Genomic DNA, 21,995 nt, shown 5'->3' with positions numbered 1-21,995 from the left:
GAGAACTTCTAAAAGTTGAGAGGGAGCTTAGACAAGATTGAAGCAAGTTATGTGTAGGCCAAATCCTAAATATAGTTGGAATACCACCCTTAGCTGGCTGTGGAGTCTTTCCAAACCAAATTCTTCTCCAAATGCCTTTTTAGCTGTTGGAAATCCAGCTCAAGTACAAACCCAATTGTTTCTCCAAACACATTTCTGGAAGAAGTAGATGTGAGCATGCAGAAGAAAAACTATCCTTGTGGCTGCACATTTGATTCTCTTACACTTTGCAAACTTGCTGTATATCACAAAAGGCAGGCAGTGAGACTACCCAGTGGCCTCTGTTAGCACCTTCCTTTTTATGAGATGCTTTTAAAGTCCACCCATAACCCATTCTCTGCCCCACCCTGCTTGGGTGAAGTGAAGGAAAAGCTGTGTGGTGTTTCATTGACAACTGGGCCTAAACCACAACATGCAGTTTTCAAATTGCTTCTACAATAATTATCCAGATACTGCTTTGGATTACCTGGAGATACTGGTGGGAGGGTGTGTGTTAAGTCTATTACAGTGAAGTACAAATAGATTTTAGTCTTCCCAAATCTCATTCTGCCCCCAGTTGTCAGATTACATGATAAAGCAAGGATACCTCCCCAGACAGATTCATTTAAAGGCTTGAAAAAACAGCTGAAGTGTGTTGATTTTTTTTTTCCCCGATATAAAAAAAAATTGGTTTCTAAATTCTGGATCAAATCATTCTTGGTTGTCTCTTAGGCAGATTCAAGATGCCCTGAACTACTCCAGTGGCACTGAGGAAGGCAAGTATCAAGGACAACATACAAAGCAGTACAAAAACCTTGACAGCTCTATTTAAAGTGACTTTATTAAAACATTGTTAATATAAAATGTGACCAAATACAATTTCGTTTTTGTAAGAATGTTTAATAAAAACATAATCAAGAAAGAAGGAGCATCAACTCTTGTCAAAGCACAGGAAAAACCTACCAGGATAAGTAAAAAGTTCTGCAGCATGTTCTACCAGCTGGTCCCAATGTGTATTAGGGTCGAGTTAGCCGATGGAAGAGACAGGCAGCCCAAGTTCTTCCCTAAGAAGCTTTAAGGTATTACCAGAGATTTAAAGTAATGATCCTTGACAGTAGGAGACACTGTTTTCAGATCTCCCCAAATCAGAGTACGATTAGAATGTGCATCTTCATTTTTGATTTACTACTTTTCAGCAGCTGAATGTACAGAAAATCAGATTCACAGGTAACTGTAAACCCCAAGATTAACATTTATTAGCTTTAAAAGGAAGGTGCAAGTCAATATCAATCATAGACCTAAAGAATTTGTGTTAAAGTTGTTCTAAGCTGTATTAACTCTAGACGCTTGTAGCAAATGCTACAAAAGAAAAAACAGCAGAAAAGTCCAGGATGGTAACAACAAGTATTTTCTGAACTGCTGAATGCAGAGATAACATCCACGAACTACAGGAGTTTGCACATCTCAGAAAGAATGTAAAAAAGCTTTCAGAAGCCTATAAATAAGAGTATGCTATACAATGACTTCTACTCTGTGGTGATCTTAGCATTTAGCTAAGGAACCTTTTAAGAAAACACGAAAACAAGTGGAGGTTTTGGCCTTGGTGTTTTGGGGTTTTTTGGGGTTTTTTTTTGGTGGAGTGTGGGGGCAAGAAAAGGAATGCTTGCAGCATTTTCCTTGTCCAACAAGTAAATTTTAATGCTCTATCAGCATACTCTGCTTGCTCAGAGCAAGCAGCACACCAATTAGAGGCAAGGATTCTTCCAGGACATTGCAAACTCTTCCTGTAACAAGCAGAAAAAATACTGCTGCATCCAATTCTGCACATTGAACTGCCCCTGGCACTGAACCAAATGTCAAGTGCTAATCCATGAGAAGCCTAGCACAACTATGGCTTAGGAGATGGTGACCTTCTTACAGCCTTGGCTGGGACCCATAAGAGCCCTGTTTTGCCTTCCACCCCAAACAAATGCTATGGGACTATTGCTGAGGTAAAGGGAAAAGTCAAACCTTTGGCATTGGAGCAGACCAGTCACTGGCTGTGCGTGGGGGAATTAAGGCTTCAAGGTGAGGTAAACACAGTGAGAATCAGTGTGTAAATCATGCTGCATTTTAGAGACAACAGATCCAAACAACAGCTACTCTTGTTCTCTACATTTTAAACACCAAAGATCATTCAAAAGCAGAACTGGAGGCAACACTGCCAAGGACCACCTTGAGATGCCTCTCTGCACCTTAGGAATAAATGTAAGCCAGATGTTGAACACAAAAAAGGATGAACCCACAAGGAGGAAAAAGCACCAAAGTTGATGAGTCCTTGAGACGATAAGCTGCTGAAAAACCAAAAAAGCCTCACACTGCTGTGACCTCCCATAAACATAGTGGTTTACTGACACAAAGGTAATCTACACTCCAGAAATTCTCAGTGCTGTAGTGCCAGCACTAGTATTAGGAAGAGTTATGCTCTAGTAAGGAGGCAGTAAAATTGTGTTCCCTGAAGAATTTCTCCAATTCGTTAGGTGTTGTCCCACTCCCTTCTACCCACCCCCAAGTCTTCAATCCAAACACCAGAAACACCATTTCCCCAGGTCATTTCTCTATCACTCTTAAGTTATTTTAGCAGATTTGTAGGGTACAAACACAGTGCTTTTTTGCATCCATCATTTTGGCAATGCCTTTGCCTTCTTCAGAAGAAAAACTGTCTTCAGTAAGTGATACAAAAGATACTTTCAAAGGAAACTAAATCTACAAATCAATGCAATTCTGGATGCTTGCTTTTCATACTGTTTTTTGTTAGCTAGCTGAAGTATGGTTGGAACCACTGCATGTGCAATACTGTTTCTTTTACAAGTCACGCTAGCAAGGTTTCCACTGAAAACAGCAATCTGGTCCTGTAGGTTCCATTTATAGGATACAGAGACTCTCATTTGTGTTTCTTTAACATGTGTACAGTAACTTCTCCCATCCTCTCAATACAGTAGCTACTAAAAATTTTAACAGATATTTAAAAAATATCCAAATGAAACCACACTTCTATCACTGTTTATAAAACAAAAACGCATACATTATTACAAAAGTTTATACAAAGGCAACATTTAAGAGTTTGAAAGTTACTTCTAGAAAAAGACACAAATGCTAGTAAATTAACATACAAGGAGAAAGGTGTTCCACTCCTTCCCCAAAATTGGTTTGATCTGTTTTGAAGTATCTTTTACCAGTTGTCTAGAAAATCAAAGCCAGTCTTCAAGATAACATTGCTTGTACTAGTCTGCAAGGTAAAAAAAAAAAAAAAAAAAAAAAAAAAAGTAAATAAGATGTAGTTGCTAATTATGGCATTACAAACTCAATATCTGACTGCCTATCTAAAAACTAAAGTTTAAAATGTTGCCTGACAATATTTCAAGGTCTTCACCATGCTCTAGGATACCTAAGTACCTACACCATAAAATGCTAGACATGACATGGCAAAATACTCACAATGCCCAAAAAGGCAATTCCAGATAAAAATAAAATTATTCTTATGGTCTGCAGGCATAATGTTTTTTTTTTTCTTCATAGAAAGAATTAATGAATATCAATTTTTTAGACTACAGTGGGAATTGCAGAGAATGAAACGAACACAGAAACAAACTTCATTAATTCAACAGATTGTCTGTTGCAATTAGAGACTGTTGTTTGCAGAAAACTACACAGATTAAACTTTGATGGCAAGTTATTTAGTAGGTTATCCAGAACACACTCATTCCTGCAGCGTTAGGCATGACATTTAAGATGATTCTGGTGTTTAGGAAGAGTATTCAAAAGGCCCAGCTGAATCTGGATTCTCTTCCTAGAGCATTGCTTCCCAGAACAGGGAAGATAATCCAGAAAAGAAGGAAGAAAATTCTTATCCTACACGAAGTTCTCTGCTCCTCTGTTCCCATTTTCACATGGGAGAGTGGTTTCTCCACAGAAAGAAAAAAACAGGCTTTTCAAACAATTTCAGTTATCTTGAAAACATTCACAAAGGAATTGAAACTGTTATTTTGTAAGAAAACATTATAAAGCCTTTAACTGAAATTAAAGGACTATCATGTCCACAAATTGCAGCTAGGCAGCTCAGGAAGCATTATCCCTCAGCCTCAGAAAATGCTAACTAAACAAAGAGCTTCAAACACTGGAGTGGCTTAAGTATTGTTCTCTCCTAAGTGCTGCCACTTACTTCTCTTATAACTATTACCTCACTCTGCATCTTTCTGATTTTACATCATCTTGTTTGGAATTCAAACAATCACAGTTGGGAAAATAGAGAAAAAGCTGTGTGAAGTGCTGAAGGTGTACAGTAATGTGTCAGGCTACTGCCAGAGATGCCACAGATTTCAAACAAAATTGCACAGCTCTGCTTGAAGTACCACTCCTCTACTTCACAGATTTCAAGCTTTTGATCTCTTTCTTTTTTCCCCCTCCTTGTATCATATCCTGCTGTTCCTTTTCTCACAGATCAGCATCTGCTTTTTAAAATAGCTTCAACTGGCTATTGAGCTTCTTAAGGTTATTTTATGTTGTTGGGTTGTTTGGGTTTTTTCATTAAAAAAAAACATTGAGAAGGCTAATTCTGGAAGCTCATTCTATTTCTATTTTGGACTTTAAAAGAAAACACATTTGAAAGCAGCACAGCTGCCTGGGACAAAGTACTGGGAAGTGGCTGTCAGGCTACCGCTTAGAACAGCTGAGAACTAGTTCACCATTCACCACTATGCTGTGTGAATCAATAAAGTATGCTAGACCCTAGTTCACCTACTTTTCAAGTTAAAAAGCTTATTCTTCCCATTAAGTGTTTTGCTTTTTCAAATAAAACCCCAAAACCCCACAACCTCTTTTATGTGATACAGCAACTTGCTAGGTTGCTGTCAATTAGCTACTTGGTGCCTTGTCAGCATTTTTGGTGTTAGATTTAAATTGTGCCTTTATCCTATGTGTTAAAAAGCACTTAATTGAAGTTAACATGTTAAACAGACTGTTAAATAGTAGATTAAATAGATTTTTTCACATTTGAAAGACAAAAAAGCCATCAAGCCGAGCTATGGCTTGGTGGCTTTTGGAGTCCCTAATCTTCTAGAGTGGCCCTGCCAGATTTTAATGTGCTGTACAGTTCTTAAATATAAAGACAGCGGATATAGCAGTACTCACCTGTCCAGGCATTTGTGGGTCTGTAAGTATAGTACCATCAGTATCTTCCTTGTTTGTCCTAGAAGATGCCAGATCCTGTGGTGGATCAGGAAGAAAGAAGTCATCTAGAGAACTAGTAGGGAGTTGAGTAGGTCGAGGTTTCTCCCACTCAAGACACACAGGAGGTGTGCTGGGGACAACAGGCTTCTCTGGTTTAGTTATGCTGGGCTTCTCAGCTTTGGTCATCTCCTTTGGAGCAGACTCTTGTCTGTAAAAAGAGGGAAGGGGCTTCTCTCCTTTCTCCATGGACTTGATCTGGCTGGGGGTCAGGGACTGGAACTCAGACTTGTCTCCTTCAAACTTCGAGCGCTCTGCATTTATCTTCCAGAAGGACGACTCCTCTTCCTTTCTGGATGCTGCTATCAACCCCTCAGAGCCAGGGGTCTTATTGGCCTGAGAAGATTTAGGGGCTTGGACACCAGGTACTGCTTTAACAGGCTGCCTCTGCTCGTTCTGCAGCTGGGCACCACCTTGCTCTTGTATGGAGAGAGATGCAACGCTGAACTCCATCTGACTCTGTTCAGGGACAGAAAAACAGCATTTCAAAGCCCTTTACACAGATACAGTTTGACTTTCTGACCTTGGTGCACACAGATAACACCTCAGCCCATTGCGAGACAGCTCTCAGACAACAGATACTACAGCAAAGATAACTTAATTCCTCATAAATGTCTTTGTAGTTTCATAAAATAATGATTTTTAAAAGTCTGAAATGCAAGCAAACATAAAAGTCCCAGACCTGCTGCAGAGGAGACAGAGAAAGCAATTGTATTGGAGTTACTCAGTGCCATCTAAGGCAGCAGTGCACAGCATGAACAGCACTGAAACATTAGAATAGCGGCACTAAAACATTACAACAGCTGCAGATGCATTTTGAAAGTCAGAGATGTTTTATATGAAAAATCTATGCAAAAAAAAACTTCAGAGTGTAGCTCAAAAGGCAATTTTCCATTATAGTCTTTCAAATAGTTGGCTACAGGTCCATCTGCTTCCAAGATAAAGGATTAGATGTAATGGGTATGCATAGGTGAATCATTTTATAACTCTAATGCCCCTCTGAAGGAAGAGAAATAATTCCAGCAGGACCAGTTCTTCACCTGTTCTAGAGCTCTGGTTTGTTTTCACTTGCAGTGCTGAGATGACTGTATGCATTTCTGAGAGGTAACACTAGGCCAGGGAAGCAAGTGACCACAGTTAATACATGAAAATCATCTTACAAGTCACAGAAAAGTGAACAGTACTTCAAAATGTTTGTTTTACTTACCACCACTTCAATAAAATGATTCTCAACTAGCTAGACACTCTTCAGGCTAATAAAAGTTAAGCCTTATTAACTTCTGAGAAACATGTAAGTATTTGTGCCAGGATAGAAAAACCTAATACACAGACTCGTGTTTGTAAAAAGGAACAAATAATGCAAGGAAAATAAAATGCCTATACTGTTTAAGCTGTGGTGTTGTCATTATGGGCCTGATCGGGTTTGAAAAAAATCTCAAGAGGACTTGTAGCCTTTGCTACAAATAGTTGAAAGACACTTTGAAAGTTCATTACAAATTTGTGATGTTTCTTCACCATTCTATTTCATTGCCCAGCCTTTCCCAAATGAAACTGCAATAGCATCAATGGGCTTCAGTCTAAAACAAGTCCTAGCTGCATATAATTTTCACTGAAGTGTTTGATCTTGAGTCCCACATTACTGTGCATGTGAAGTTCAAAGGGACTCTAGATCTAGCAGGACTCATATGCCTAGTAGTTAATATTCAGAAACTTCTCATCAAAGAACAACTGTTAAGCCAGCAACTGATTATTTATAAAATATTTTTTTAAAAACAGCAGCTGACTACACATAACTTGATTCATGGACTTAGATCTGACCTTTCTAAAGAATTAGATGCATCATTTTTCCAAGGCTGTAGGCAAGAGAGCACCAAGCTCTGTGTTCTCATGAAGAATATACTGTGCTATCAAAAGATGCAGAACATAAACAAGCTGCAATTAATTATAGCTCAGCTAGAATGAGATGAGTGCAAGGATACACACAAATCTTACCAAACAACTCAACACCCCACCCTGCCTGCAAAAAAATATGAGGAAAAACTTCAGTGCTCTGATTTATTTTTTTTAAACAAGTCATGACGTAAAATTAAGAGCAGGATATTTATTCACAGATAAATTTTGTAAAAACAAACCATAGATACAATGGTGTTGAGGATTATTTACAGTGACTGCCATTCCCTATATTAAAATACAGGGATTTATTTCCCTAAGCTCATTTGGCAGTATTACTGAATAGTGATTTACCACCCTGAAGTTAAGATGCTTTAAGACTTTAGAACTGATAAAATCCCAGCTTAAAAAAACTCACAACACAATATAAAATAGACCAGTAATTCCCCAGTAGCCAAGGGATAAAACAAAAGACATTCTAAAAATCAAAGACAGGTTTAAGAAAAAAAATCCATCTTGGAAGACTTGGAAGTCATGTAGGAATTAAAACAGTGCTACTTTTTGTCCTGCAGCAGTTTGCTGTCTTCTGAATAGCCTATCCTGGGGCTCCCACTGGGGATGACAGTAGCTAAAGGCCATCACAGCAGCAGTCACTTCCAGTGGAATGATTCCTTCACCCCCCAGCCCAAGGCATAAGGAAGATCAGAGCCCAGAGTGCAGAACAGCCATCATAGCCCCCAGGTCCACCAGGGTAGTGTTAGAAATAAAATCCAGAAAAAAACACCAATGGAAGGGAAGTATGGGTCTATTAAAACAAGAATTAGAAAAAGTAAACCAACAAGATAGCTCTGCATTTCAACAGCAGCTAGACAGACAAGCAAAGCCAGGCCTTCTGAAGTGTTCTTAGGCTGTGGAGCTAAAGTCACTGACTGTGGCAATATGTTATGTTCTTTTTACGGGGCAAAATATCAACGCAGAGCTGTGGTTTGGAAGTGGCACATCGCTCCTAGTGTAGAGAAGAGTGTGGCACTGCAGCAGCACTTCAGGCAGTGGTACCTTTCCAACCTGCTCGTGGAGAGAATGTGCTCTTTGCCTTTTGGTGCAGAGACCATGGGGTACACCCATTGCAGGAGACAGGACCACCTGACATTTGAGATTGCATATCTGTCTCACAGAATGCTCTGGAGATCAAAGAGTTCATAGCCTGACATGGAATAATCCAAATGAAAATACTTCTTCAGGAGTTTTCGTTCTCCCACAAGGAAGACAAAGAAGAGAAGACTACCCTGACAGGTTCTGAAAGCACTGTGTCTCAGCATGATGTAAATACAGCTCCAAGAGGGCACAGGGATAATTCTACTTCTAGCATTTAATTCCAGAAGCCAAGAACTTCTGTGGACCACAGTCACAAGATACTCTGTTTTCCCTGAAATATATAATGCTTCTATTTGACTTCTGAGGTTATTTAACACGTCTAAACCCCTAAGAAATGTAGCTGACGAAAGAAAATGATTAATAGGCAATATCTTTCCAGTCAAAAAATTGGAAAAAAAACACCCTCCCCCACAAGGAAAAAACAAACCAAACAACAGAGCAGCAGCCCAAGTAGGAAGATAATTTCACAGAGGCCCATGTGTGAAACACCCTAAGCTGATATCTAAGTAATGAATAGTACTGCACACTCTAATGAGTCACTAGACACTACAAATGTGATTTTAATTAGAGTTCTGCTCTCAATTTCTTACATCAGATTGCAAACTGGCAATTGGTTGCGTCAGAAGGAGAAGGAAGGAAACTATATTTAAAAGACAGCAACCTCCCCCTCCCTCCCAAAAAATGTCCTTTTCCTTTAGGTTTGCCAGCCATGAGAATATCTTGATGCACAACTCTCGTGGTCCCAGCCAAACTTAGGGTAGCAGCTCACCTGTAAAGGTTTGCCTTCCCCAGGCTGGGGCAGAGTTGTGTGAGCTGCACCTGCCCATGCAGTGCTCAGAAGCAGAACTGCACTTGTGGCACTCTGCCTGGGGAGGCAAATACTGAACAGTGGGGTGTGATTTCATGGTCAAAAGTGAATTGTCTTTCAGGCACAGTTAGGGATTCTAGAGAGAGAGGGTTTCAGTTCCCCGCTGCTTTCATTGATTTTGTATTACTTTACATGAGCTGCAGTTTCTGTATGTATAAATCCCCATCTGAGGAATAAAATAAAAATATTTCCTTTTTCCTACCATCTGTCCAAATGGTATTTCTGGGAATTGTTCAGCACAGAAAGTCTCAAGAGTTTACAGACAGACTAGTATGGTCCCAACTATAATTTCTAGAAATCATTGGAATTCAAATAAAACCTATTAACAGCAGCAGTATTTTCAAGATATTACATGAGCAAGTCTTTCTCAACACATTAAGAGAGAGGGCGTAGAGAGTGCATGTGAAAGCATGCACAAAGAAGTAATTTGAGGTAAAGCAAACCTAGAAGTCTGTGTGCTTTTCAGTCTTATCCTTCTGGTCCCAGACCACTGCAAGCATTTAAATACAGGACGTCCTGTCTTGATCATTTTTCTGTATCATAAATATAAATAATATTATAAATTGCAGGTTTTAGGAGGTTGCATGACCATCTTTCCTTAAAAAGACCATATTTAGGAATTTTGTTTACTGGATTAAAAAATTTAGACCAAACTTCAGTCTCAAGGCAACAATAATCCACTAAATTCTAACAGTGGCTGTATATACTCATGGGAAAGAAAGAATGTATGCTGAAAGAGAGGCACCAGAGGCACTGAGAATGTCATTATTTAATTACACTGTATGAAATCAGGTCTCAGTTCATAACTACATATTAAAAACAAGATGACCACAAAGAACCCAGGATCTTTTAAAGCTTCTTATTCACTCATCAGGAATGTGTAGTATTTTACTAAGCAGTCACGCAAATACAGCCAAAACAAATTGTTTTGCTTGGCAGGCTGAAAAATCCAAATTGTTGAGACAAAGACTACAGAAACACTGTCAAAAGCAACTTGTTTTAAGCACAGCCAGATAAATGCAGAGGTAAGAAAGACAATTTTAAAAGATTTAGAAGATGACTTTGCTTTGCTGAATGGACAAAACCAAAATAAATATAGGGATCAAAGCAGCTGCAGTTTTTGCTTTGTTTCCTGTGCACACCATGGGTGTTTTCAGGATCTTTTCAGAGTCAGAAAGAAATCCTTAGGTCAGCAGAGGCAAATTGCAAGGGCAAAAAAAATAGAGCAAAGCACCAATCTAAGTAATTTTAGTCCATACAGAAAGACAATGCCAATGTTATATAGTATGGACCTTTGGAGGAAATTCCTGCTGATATGAACTGACTCCAGTCAGCCACTGTTTCTGGCTAGCTTGAGCAAACTTGTACTGACAGTGCCTGGTTTTATGCTCAAAACCAACAAAGATTGATGCACGTAACTGAATCCTTACACTTGGCCACACAGACCAAAATAAACCTTGAACACAGCTTCTATTACCACAGGTTAAGTTTGGTGGGGTGTTATTTTGCTCAAGAACTAATAGTCAACAGAAGTTTTAAAGCACTGTGTTTTAAACATACGTAGTCTAAATAAAAAAGGGAAGGCTAATCTCAAAAGCTCAAGGATCACTCTCCTTCCAAGGAAGTGCTGCCATTTATACCAGCTTGGTAAAAATAATCACACCAAATTATAGCTTGTAACAAACAATTATAATATCATGCTGCTAAGGAAGGAAGGAAAAAATTATCTTCTGCCACTGTGTTCCTATAAAAAAAAAACAAAAACCACCAACTAAGGCTTGTACAAAGAAGGATACTGAAGACTGCCTCAATTTTAGATAAAGGTAACAGTTGGTAAAGCATGTTTATTACAAGTGGAACATAGCTTTTTTTTCTCCCTAAATCATTGCTGGGATTAGATCACTTCTGTAGCAATATAATTAGGGAATTCAGACAGGGAGGAAACAACCAGATTATTGAAGGGATTGAAGCCTGTCACTTCTTCAATTTGCTTTTTTTGTTTTGCTTGTTTATTTTAAACACGCCTCAGAGGCTTCTCTTTTCAACAAATACCTGAGGGCCTGTCGAAAACAGAAGAGAATCAGCAACTATTCTACCTGTATCAAGACAAGGAAATCTTTAGATATGCATGTGTCAATTTAAAGCATTTGGAACAAAATCTATTTTTGTTAATAGCATGGATTAGAGGTAAATTGCAATTTATTCTCATGATGCTCTGTGCATTCCATGTGTTAACTGAGGTGGCAAACTGAAACATTTTCTGCCCATTACTAAATTAAGTCCCCCCCTGCCCCTGCCCAAATCCAAAATCACAAAACCCATAAAGTTCTGAATTCAGGAAGAGTTGCAGAGAAATTTTACTTCCAAGTTGAGGCATGACCCTTGTTCTCCATTTATATCTTGAGGTCCGTTCTGAGGTTCACTGAATTTTTATTTCAAACAAACCAAGAAACCTCAAAGGCTAAACTCGGCCAAAATGTCATCTTTCATCTCACGTAAACCTGAAGCCATAAATAGAATGCCCTGAATTCATAAACCTGGGTAGAGCTCCAGTTAAAAACATAACCCACATTTCAAGACATTTTATGTCCATGAGGGCTCCACCCATGAACTAAATCACTCCCTCCAATTCAATATTTAGTTTTAAAATGTCAGCCCTTTTGCAGTACCAAGAGAATTCACTGCTTCCCAAATTTTCCTTCTGAGAAGTATTATCATTATCTACTAAAAATATTATTTTAAATGCTGTCTAACAGCTAACTTGGCAATTTACATTGCAGTTCTACTTTGTTTGCCTTGTCTAAGGATTTAAAAATAAAAAGGTGAGACAAGAAATAGTAATCTAAAAATAGTGGTGATATTCATGTAAGTGTTTGTTGTGATATGAATGATGGCAGCCCTATCCCACATTTGTGTTTAAAATGAGAATACAGAAAGTTGACTTGTGACACAAGTGAAGTCACCAAGCCCTTCAACAATGTTCTGAACAAAATGACAGCAATTCAGTACACTGCTCTTTGGGTAAGTTTGACTGCCATGGAAGTAGGGAATCCATGGCACTAGCTACAGTGAGAGAAATTTGTCCATAACTTATGAACTAGAATCCCCATTGGCATCACTGTTACAGCTGAGAGCCTTCAACCTGGGAGAATAAAATACTCATTTTGCCTCTTTATTTTTCTTTCTTGTTGTTAAAAAAAAAAAAAAAAAAAGCCTATTGGTTTTACTGATTTACATCTCCACTTTCTTCTGCTCTACAAAAGCCTCATTCCCTTCCTTGGGTAAGCCAGTGCATATTCCTGCACATTCAGGAAATAACATGCTAAAAAACACAAACCAAACAAAAAGCTCTGCATTAAAGGGAGATCAAAGAGAAGAGTACTGTGGAAAGAACAACCCATCCTGGGTAGAGCATGGAATGCAAAGATCCTGACAGCCTTAAATAACAGTGGGAACAGGTCTGGCTCACAGGTCATTGTTCAATGAATTACAACACACCAACCTTCTTGAACAGCTCATTCAGGTTTCCTCACATGGGACCACTTGAGTAAGGCTACTTTTTCCTCAGCTGCTACCTCATTAAAAATTGCCTTCCAGTATTGCCTCATAAAAATTAGGGAAGATCAAAGAGTAAGCACAAAGCAAGATCTCCACTTTTGAAAAGGAAGACTCAGCAGTGGAAGGATTTGGTTGAAAGATTGATACACCGTGGAAAAACCAAAAGGAAGAATCCACAGGAAAGGACCAAACCATACCCCATAAATCCAAACAAAATGGATTCTCTAGACTTTTGCTAAAAAAAAAGATCATGCAACTTTTCAGCCCACAGCTGTGGCACAGCTTTTATTTCTGGTCAGCAAAGAAGGAGAGGGGAAAGAGACACACAGAAAATCCTCCACTGGTTCCTGAACCATCCCAACTTTTAAGGGAGTTTTAAGGCAAGTGGAGACTGGCATTGGCTTCTCTTAAACCACAGCACTGCAGGCTGCCAGGGGCCAGGAGTCACATCAAGTTATAGGTTAATCAGCTTCTGCAAAGCACAGATGGGGTGCAGCTACAGGCAGTGACCTTGAGCAGGGAGGGATAAGCCTCAGGTCAACCAGATTAATTTAGTATTCACTGGCATTTCCAAATAATTACTCTGCATTAGGCTAAGATTATATTCATAAGGTCATACAAGATTATCTACATAGTTCAAGGGCAAGGAAAAAAAAAAAAGGGAACAGGGAAGTAGCAGCTTTCTCTGGCAGATAAGGGCAGAAAACACAAGGTCTGAAATGTGTGATTAAATTAACATGCCTATCATACCCAGTTGAGAAAGACAATGAGCTGTGGTTTTGCTCCCAGAATTTCCCCAGCAAGAAGAACTAAACTTGATTTCCCACCACACATATGGCACAACTGTGTTTCCTCACACTGCAGGCTCAGAAAGACGGAGAACTCTGGCTCTGTGTTAGCCATATGAGAATCCCATCATAAATAATGCTTTAACAAAATACCAGAGATAAAGTGAGGTGTAAAATAAACCCCAAACTAGCTCACCACATTAAAATATGTTATTCTTTTAAGGAGCCTTTGGAGAGGAAATAACATACTGCTTCCAGCATGGCCCTAGGTTAACAAGTTTCACTACATTTGTCCTAAGACAACATTTTAGTTCATAATAAAAAGATGAAGTACTAGATAAGTTTTCAGAAAGAATCCAGCAAAGTTATGAGATACCTGCACATTTCTCACACTGTCTTCTAGCTACTTTACTCCTGACCTAAAAGTGAAATGCAGCTATGTTTATACAGTATCTGAGACAAGGGTCTTACTAAACATAGAAAGTTAATTAAAAAGTTTGCAACAAAAAATAAAAAGGTAATGAATTGGTTTTACATCTGCACTTAAACCCAGAACATTAGTTCATTAAGTACATTTTGAGTTTCTCCTGATGTAAATCAAAGCATATCAGTCTTGTTTGATTTGCAATATGGTCACTTTATACCGCTTGCACGGAATAAAGGTGACATTAATCTATCAAGTAACAAAATTAAGACAATAAATGCAGAAGGAACAGTATAAAATGACAAAGCAACACTAAAAAAATAAAAAAAGTTGTTTAATTACCTTCGTTTCCCAGGAGAATGGAGCTGAGTGTTCATCTTGCCAAGTTATGTCCTGAAATAAAATTGAAGAATGACTAAAAATCAGAAGAGTAGCTTCATCTTCTCAGAAGCATCACACAGATGACATTATGTTACAATGGTGGAACTATAACAACCACTGCTACAGAACTGACTAAAAAGTGAAAGCACTACTTAAAGATGGCACTGATTACATTTTATGACTGACTGAAAGCTGGTCCTCTAAGGGGAAGGTTATCAATACTATACCAATTTAATCTACAAAATATATGATGATTTAGCCTGGCCTAAATCTCCTGAAATGGTTTCTCCACAAATAGCATTAAAATGTATTATATTTCCAGTTTTCTACTAGACATTTCTTTGGTGGCCGCTAGCAACACACCGGGACAGAAGCAACAAAAGGAGAAGGGGCCTCAGGGAAATCAAGTCCTATTTTCTCCCTTTGGCAGACCAAAGAGCACGTGCACAACCGAGCAGTCGTGGGGCAGTGAGACAGCTGCGTGGCCATTGGGCCAAGGCACAGCTGGACCCAGCCCCAACAGGACACATCATTGCACCACAGCAGTGACAGCAGCTCTGAAATACACGTTCAGTGGTGTTGAAGGAGCCACATGGCATCCACAGCACAAAATCTGAAATCCATTATTTGAAGGTGCTGCATTTCTGAAAATAATCCCAAACAGAGAAATTTAAACAATCTCTATGTACATGGCATGCCCTCCAGAAATACATGCAGCCCACACTGAAAAAAGAAAGGGTGGAAAATAATTTGAAAAACGATTGTTGTTTGTATTTGTTGAAGAATTCCAACAACATGATTACATTTCTATTCCTAGTCGTGGCTGGGACTCACTGGTACATTGGATGGTCCCACAGGTAGAGGTGGAGAGCTGCACCCTCCATACTGTGCAGGTCACTGCCTGTGGACATGGCAGCACACCTGGAAAAGAACAGGAGTGGGAACACCGTGTGGAAAGGGAAAGGCCAGGAGTAACCATGCAGGATTGTCACGCTCCTGTTGTTCAGAGAATAACAGAGCTCAACCATGTTTTAGTACAACACAGGAACCACACTTTTCACTGTGGCTGCTTTTTACTTCTTATTTCTGGTCTCTGCCTTTCTAGGAATAAGTTTCTCAGACATCTGATATCATTCTCCTCATCTGCCCTCTCTTATTTCACTGTAGGCAGATTTTTATGGCCTAGAGCTTTGAGATCACGATTAGAAGTGTCTAAAACCATCTTCTAAACATAAAAACATGTCATACCCCAACTATTAGTCATCTGTGAAACACAGGGTTTCTAGAAGCAAGGTATTTGTGGTATACATGAGAACTTAAAAAGAACTGGCCTGGTAGAGCTCATTTAAGAGGAAAGGCCTGGGCTTGTCTTAATCACATATTGTGGCCAAAAGGAAATTTGGTATAGGAAATTTTTGCCAAGAACGCAAATGTAATTCAGGTTCTCTCAATCCAGGAAACAGATTCTCAGATGTTTTAACATTTAAAGGACAAAAGAAGCAAAAGTCTGCTTTTTAGTATTTATCAGCATTGGCATTGTGGTGTGCTGTGGTCTACATGGGAATGCCACATCACTCAATGTGTGACACCTCAAAGCAGGTGTGTCTAATTTTTTCAAACTCCTTCTAGGACAATATCCTTTGCCTCTGAAATGGAGTTGGCACTTCATTTCTGAGGCACGCATGAGAGAGGAATCACGGCCCAGAAGGGAAGAGAGATGGGAGAACCTAACCTTGGATTGAGTCTCACACACAAGGCAGGACTATAACACTTCTCTGCATGAGGTCTGGATAAATCAGGGCTAGACTTTAACCGCAGCTGTAAAGGACAGAACTGAAGTCCAGAGAACAGTGTAACATTCCTGCATGCAGTCATAGCACCTTAAAGCTCCAGAGGTGTAGTCACAGGCACCAATGGCCTTTATCTAAAGAGTTTGAAGGAAGCTCTGTCTTCTTGCCATTCACAGGACGAGCAAAACAGCTGGGGACCAGTCTTAAACTTCTCAGTAAACCAAGTTCATCCTCGTCCCAGATTCAAGACATCCAGTTCTTTATTTTGAGTATTTGAGGCAAGAGAAGACAGCACTGGCAGGGACAGCTCCTACCCAACACCCCTGCACAGCCTCCATTCAGCGATGACACGCTACAGTGAGCGAGCCCTGAGGACAAAAGGCCGACCACAGAGGGATGAAAAAGCAGCATGGGGAAGGCAGAGTGAAGGTGTGAGGCTGTCATGCAGCAGGATACATCATTCCCTGCAGGACAGAGCAAGTCAGCCTCCCACTTCATAGAAGCTAATGTCTTCTCAAGCATCATTGTCCTTGTTGGCACCGCAATTTGTAACCTCAACCTCCAGCATAGGCAAGCAAAAAGTTCCTGGAATTAATTAATTTTGGTAACAGTTGTGAAAAGTTCTGGTCAGAGATACAGTCTAAGAGTTTTACAGATTATGTAAAATGGAAGTAATATACCCTTGTTAGGCAGCAGCTCTCTAAAAGAAAAGGATTTTTTTTTTTTTAAAGGATGGCTCATTGTTTCTTGGGCTGCATAGCCCAGGCCTCCTCAGAGTGAGTAACTCTGAGGAGCGCTGTTGACATTCAGAAGATTTCCCATGGCATATAGAAAAGAATAAAATAGGATAAGACATGGCTGGAGGATACAAACCTTCAAGCAATTGAGGTCTGTGGTTATTTGAAGTGTACTTGGGGCTAGGATGAAGGAAACAGTTCTGCCTGTTGTCAGGAAAGGGAAGGAAGTTTGTGGCCTCCACCTCATGTGTCTTCAAACAGGGAACTTGTAGAGGACCAGACAGGATACTGTTGGACTGTGTTATCCTATCTAAACTGCTTGATTCATGTTTATCACCAACAAAATATGAGAAGTAACTTAGGGTTTTTGTAGAATAAACAAGTTCTTACATGCTTGAAGAAACTGGGAGCAAAAGAGTCAACTATTTAAATAATAACAAAAGCGAATTATGACTGGAAATTCTAGAGAAAAAGGCTTCAATGCCATTTATCATCAACATAGATTAGAAAAAATCCATATCTGATCAGCTTTTGTTTTCAGCACACAACAATGCCTTCTTCCAGAAAGAAGGCAAATAAATAAACTTTTGTTCACCAGAGTTAAAAAAAAAGAACCTGTTTGTAAGAAATGGGGCCTCATGCAACACATTGCAAAGCTGAAAAAGACAAGTAAGAGAGGCAAAAATCTGGTCATACACTTTGCTTCAACAACCAGCTGCAAAAATATATAAAAAAGAACCACAAATTACATTTGCTATATGTAGGCAGCTTGCTGCAAAACAACATCTGAATTTCCAAATGGAAGACACTGGTAGAAATGTGTCTGTGTATCTGACATGAGCATTGTTCAGCACAGCTGACAGTAGCTGGGCAAGACACAAACTCACCAATAAATGCCTCTCAGAAGTGTTATTAGAACAGGACTTGCTAGTTTTACTGCACTCAAAAGCTGTCTTTCATTTTTGGGTGTTTAAAAAGCACAAACCTCTAAAAGGCCCAACTTAAAAAGTTTTTGCTATATCAATCATTTGTTGCTTTAAAGCAATTTTAAGTAGGAAGGTAAAAGTATTGATCCTTTGTTTGGTGCCAAAGTTCTTAAGGCTAAGCAAAACAAACAGCATCTCTGCCTGAAGGCAGGTAAGTCAATCTTCCCTCTTAAAACACAATGAAGATAACCAAACTCTCTTACCTGTCTTTCCTTCACATAAAATGTTTACCAGTTCCTAAAGCAAATGGTATTTTTTCCAATAAAAAGTTCAGTTATTTCACGTCCAACTCTTACTGCTCAAATACTGAATATAGATTCAAAGAAAAAAAAAAGAACTAAAAAACAAAGGAGAAATCAGACCATGACTCCATGAGTATGTTACATGCTTATGGATACAGAAGGTGGTATAAAGAGAACAGTGAGAACCTGCTGTAAACCGAATATCTAACCTATCTTTCACTGAACCAGAGAGAACCCAGTGGCATCAACTGATATCAAATCAGCTCCATTATCAAAGGCTGGCCATTACAACACGCAAAGGGTGGTAGCCTCTCACATACTGCTGGTTTTCCACCTATTCCACTCATAGTTTATGGTGTATTTCAAAAATAATCCGTCTATATTACACTCATGCTCAGTCTCAGCTTGCACTTCCAGATTTCTGTCTGCTCAGTTAATCTTCATTTCTACCGCTATGGGCATTAGAATGAAGAAATTATAAATGGAGAAATGCCAGCAATTGGAGACTTGTTGGAAAGAGGAAGCTCTGCTGCAGCATCCAAAAGCCCTTGGTCAGGAGGCCTGGGCTGTCTAGACACACAAAATTATGGTGAGGCAACAAACAGTCTCCTGAGCTGGCTCATGTGCAATGATAGCAAGTCAATCTTCAGCAAACAGGACAAAACTTATTTCACTGGGGTGTGAAATGACCCTGTTAGCTTAATTCTCTTTTGAAAACTGTGTTCACAGTGCCTGCAGGGCTTCTGCTACCGACTCCATGACTGGTGATGAGGATAAGATGGAAGAGAAGCAGCAGTGACTCCAGGCATTTGCTAAGAGTCACGCATGGTGTTGCAGTGCTCTAGCATTATAAAATGACTGGATCATGGCTACACGATGCCACGGTCCTGTTACTGCATGTCTATTCTCTGTAACACCCTTCCCACACAGCCAACACACTCAAAGGTGTTTTGAAAACTTAAGAGTTGTTTATAGTTTGAGAACTTACAGTCCTGGGCTACAAGCTCAGGATATAAATTTGGTGTTAGAAGAGACATACAGGAAATGGTGGGGGCAAGAAAGAGGGAAGCAACTGTCCACTACATATATCCTCTGGACACCTCATCATAATGGTCATATGCATGAAAATGGGACTGAAACAGTGAGAGGCCTGGACCAGCAAATCAGTATCCTCAGTATTCATTCTTGGTTTGCTTTCTACCACATCCTCCAAAGAACATGAGGTCAGAGAGATCACATTTCCATGCTTAAGCAAGCCCAGGTAGATCACTACAGATTTCAACATCAGTTAACAGGGAAGATGAGCTGTGGCTGGAAACATGAAACTTTTGGACCAAGTGTATCAGCCAGAACATCATCAGGCCAAAACACTCGCACTGAAAGCTCTGCAGCTTCCACAAGTGATTCTGAGGCATGCGGGGTACTCTCCGTTTCCTTGCCTTAGAGCAGGCAGGACCAATGCAATGGTCCTGAGCGAGGGCTGGGTGTCCACAGTGCGTGCAGCAGCTGAGGCTCACACAGGCAGCAGGGCACAGCTCCCTGAGCAGGGCACAGAGGTGACAGAGCTCTGCAGGCCAAGCTTTGCGAGCCCGGGAAGCGGGACCGAACCGGCGAGGGAGCGGCGCGGCGGCGGCTCTGCCGCAGCCAGACAAGGAGGAACAATTTGTCAGCCAGGGCAAATGTCCAACAATCAGGTCAAATGCCAGCAAGGGCGCCAGGGGAGAGGAAGCTATCAGATGGAGAGCCAGGAAAGGCTCCAAGGCTCAGTAGTACAGTTGGAAGAACTAAAATGGAAATGGCGAATGCCAAAATGAGTGGAATCTCTTTTCTTCAGAGAAACAATTTATATTAACTTCTGCTTAGAAGTCATTGAGGAAGTCAGTTGAGGCAGATACTTCCAAAATTAAACACTTTGTATCAAGTATTTGGACAAACCATGCCTTCTGTGGTTAATGGCTACAGAAACATTAACATTATGCATATTGTAACTGTATTTGGGGAGAGAGGGGAAAGAAAACTATTTGCCCAGTTTCAGATGGACTCTCTAGATGTTTAGGAAATTATTATTTCTATACAGTGCAGCACAACAGCCTATAAACATGCTTGCTTTCCTTCCAGATCCACATAATTCAAAGCAGACAGCACAGCAGAGCTCTCCAAGGCTGGGAAAACTGAACATAGTTATTTTCCACACTCTTTAAATTATTTCACAATTAACTTCAGATTTAAGCTTCTTTTTAAAGGTTGTTTGCATAACCAAATTTGTTGTCTTGTGTCCTTCTACACCTCCTTTTGGCCATTCCTGTCAAATATTTATCTAGAATATTGGGTGTCATGAACTAGACAAACCTGAGCTACATCCTATGCTTTCTAGCTTTAGATATGATGTGTGTGCAGCACACCTTCCTGACAGGGGAAACACAGGCAGCAGTCTCCTGGCACAAAGCCAGTTGGGAACCTTGATGCCCAGTATATTTGTGCCCAACAGGCTTCTTAGAAATCCCATTGCAAGGGATATTGGAGAGGAGCCTAAAAGTAGCACTGCTCTCCTTAAATTGGATTGATGATTACAAATGGAGAAGCAGATTTTTTTTTTCTGGTAGAAGACATATAAGTGAATTATGTTAATTAATAGGTCACTTAAAGTTATTATATGGACATAGTGAAAGAAACCGACTCTGTAATCATATGAGAATAAAAAAATACAATAGAAATGTAAAAGAATAGAAAACAAAGGGAATCAATACACTGAATAAGAGACACAGTATCTGAAGAGTACTGTCAGATCTCTTCAAGCATTGTTAGACCTTCCTCTTCAAGGGCTCACACTCGGTAACACGACCCACTGCTCCAGACCGGGTACTCTTTTACTGTGGATTTCCAGAAGGGCTGCCACGCTTCACCATTGGATAGGTGGTTCTCAGAAGGTTCAAAATCTATACTTTTTGCCATCTATCTTTCCACACCCTTGTTTTTCCTGGCATGTGACATGGAACAGGCTGCATTTTTTTAAGGTGTCAAACATGCCAAGAGCTAGAATGTATTCAGTGTTGTATTTTTAACCGTGTCTAAAACTAGAAACCAAAAGGAAGATATTTAATTCAGTGTAAACATTCCCTACAGCCCATTTTCAGCAAGAGACTATGTCCAGCGCCATGACCCGCCGTCGGGGGAACTGAGACCGTCCTCTCTCCGAGTCTGCTTTCTGCAAAATCCACTTCAGCGCTGTCGCTGCCGGCGCCTTCCTTGCCTTTACGGTGTGACCCGGCGCCTCTCTCGTGGTGAGCATCCCGCCCTCCCGCACAGCCAGGCAGCGGGAAGGAATCAAGCTCATCACCGGGGCAACTCCTCCCGCTGCCGACGGAGCGCCCGCCACCCGGGCAGCCCAGCGCCGGCGGCGCCGCAGCCCGGGGAGGTCGCGGCCGCCGCGCCCCGCCCGTGCGGGGGTGCCGGGGCCCCGCCGGCGCCCCTTCCCCTTCCCCCAGCCCGGTACCTCGTCTCCGAAGCGCACCACCTTCTGCCCGGTGTTGAGGCGCAGGCTGGGGTAGGAGGCGGGCGGCGCGGGCGGGCGGGCGGTGCCGCGGTGCGCGGCGTAGCGGGCCTGGACGTGCGGCTCCACCAGGCACTTGTCGATGATCTCGTCCTGCTGGCGGGGCGGCAGCCGCTCCCACTCGGGCCCGTAGCGCTCGCGGATCCGCTCCTTCTCCGCCATGATCTTGCGCGCCATGGGGCTCAGCGAGGAGAAGTAGCTGAACCGCTTGCGCTCCCGCTCGTCCAGCGGCCGGTTCCCGTTCATCACCGCCGTGCGGGAAGCGGCGATCGCCGCCGCCATGGAGGCCATGGCCACCCCGCCGCCGCCGGCCCCGCACTCGCACGGCGGGATTGGGGATGGG

The 21,995-nt window shown here is 40.9% G+C and overlaps 1 protein-coding gene across 1 annotated transcript; it reads right to left on the bottom strand.

The window, feature by feature from the left end:
* Positions 1 to 841: 841 nt before the first annotated feature.
* On the bottom strand, positions 842 to 21,995 carry C3H1orf198 (chromosome 3 C1orf198 homolog). The gene is made up of 4 exons (XM_021527155.3): positions 21,596 to 21,995; positions 14,309 to 14,359; positions 5,188 to 5,742; positions 842 to 3,286 (listed from the first exon to the last, which is right to left on the bottom strand). The coding sequence occupies exons 1-4, from the start codon at positions 21,941 to 21,943 to the stop codon at positions 3,230 to 3,232; spliced, it is 1,011 nt and encodes a 336-aa protein (XP_021382830.1). The 5' UTR covers positions 21,944 to 21,995; the 3' UTR covers positions 842 to 3,229.

Source organism: Lonchura striata, chromosome 3 (assembly GCF_046129695.1).
Source record: "Lonchura striata isolate bLonStr1 chromosome 3, bLonStr1.mat, whole genome shotgun sequence".
Lineage (NCBI taxonomy): Eukaryota > Metazoa > Chordata > Aves > Passeriformes > Estrildidae > Lonchura > Lonchura striata.
Note: the sequence above shows the minus strand (reverse complement) of the source record. Positions and strands in the feature narration are given on the sequence as shown.

Excerpts from the sequence above, each read along its gene's own strand:
- C3H1orf198 (XM_021527155.3), bottom strand. The coding sequence starts at position 21,943 with ATGGCCTCCATGGCGGCGGCGATCGCCGCTTCCCGCACGGCGGTGATG. Across the intron at positions 14,360-21,595 it reads TGGTGCGCTTCGGAGACGAG|GACATAACTTGGCAAGATGA; the intron begins GTACCGGGCTGG and ends ATTTTATTTCAG. Across the intron at positions 5,743-14,308 it reads CATTCTCCTGGGAAACGAAG|AGTCAGATGGAGTTCAGCGT; the intron begins GTAATTAAACAA and ends GTCCCTGAACAG.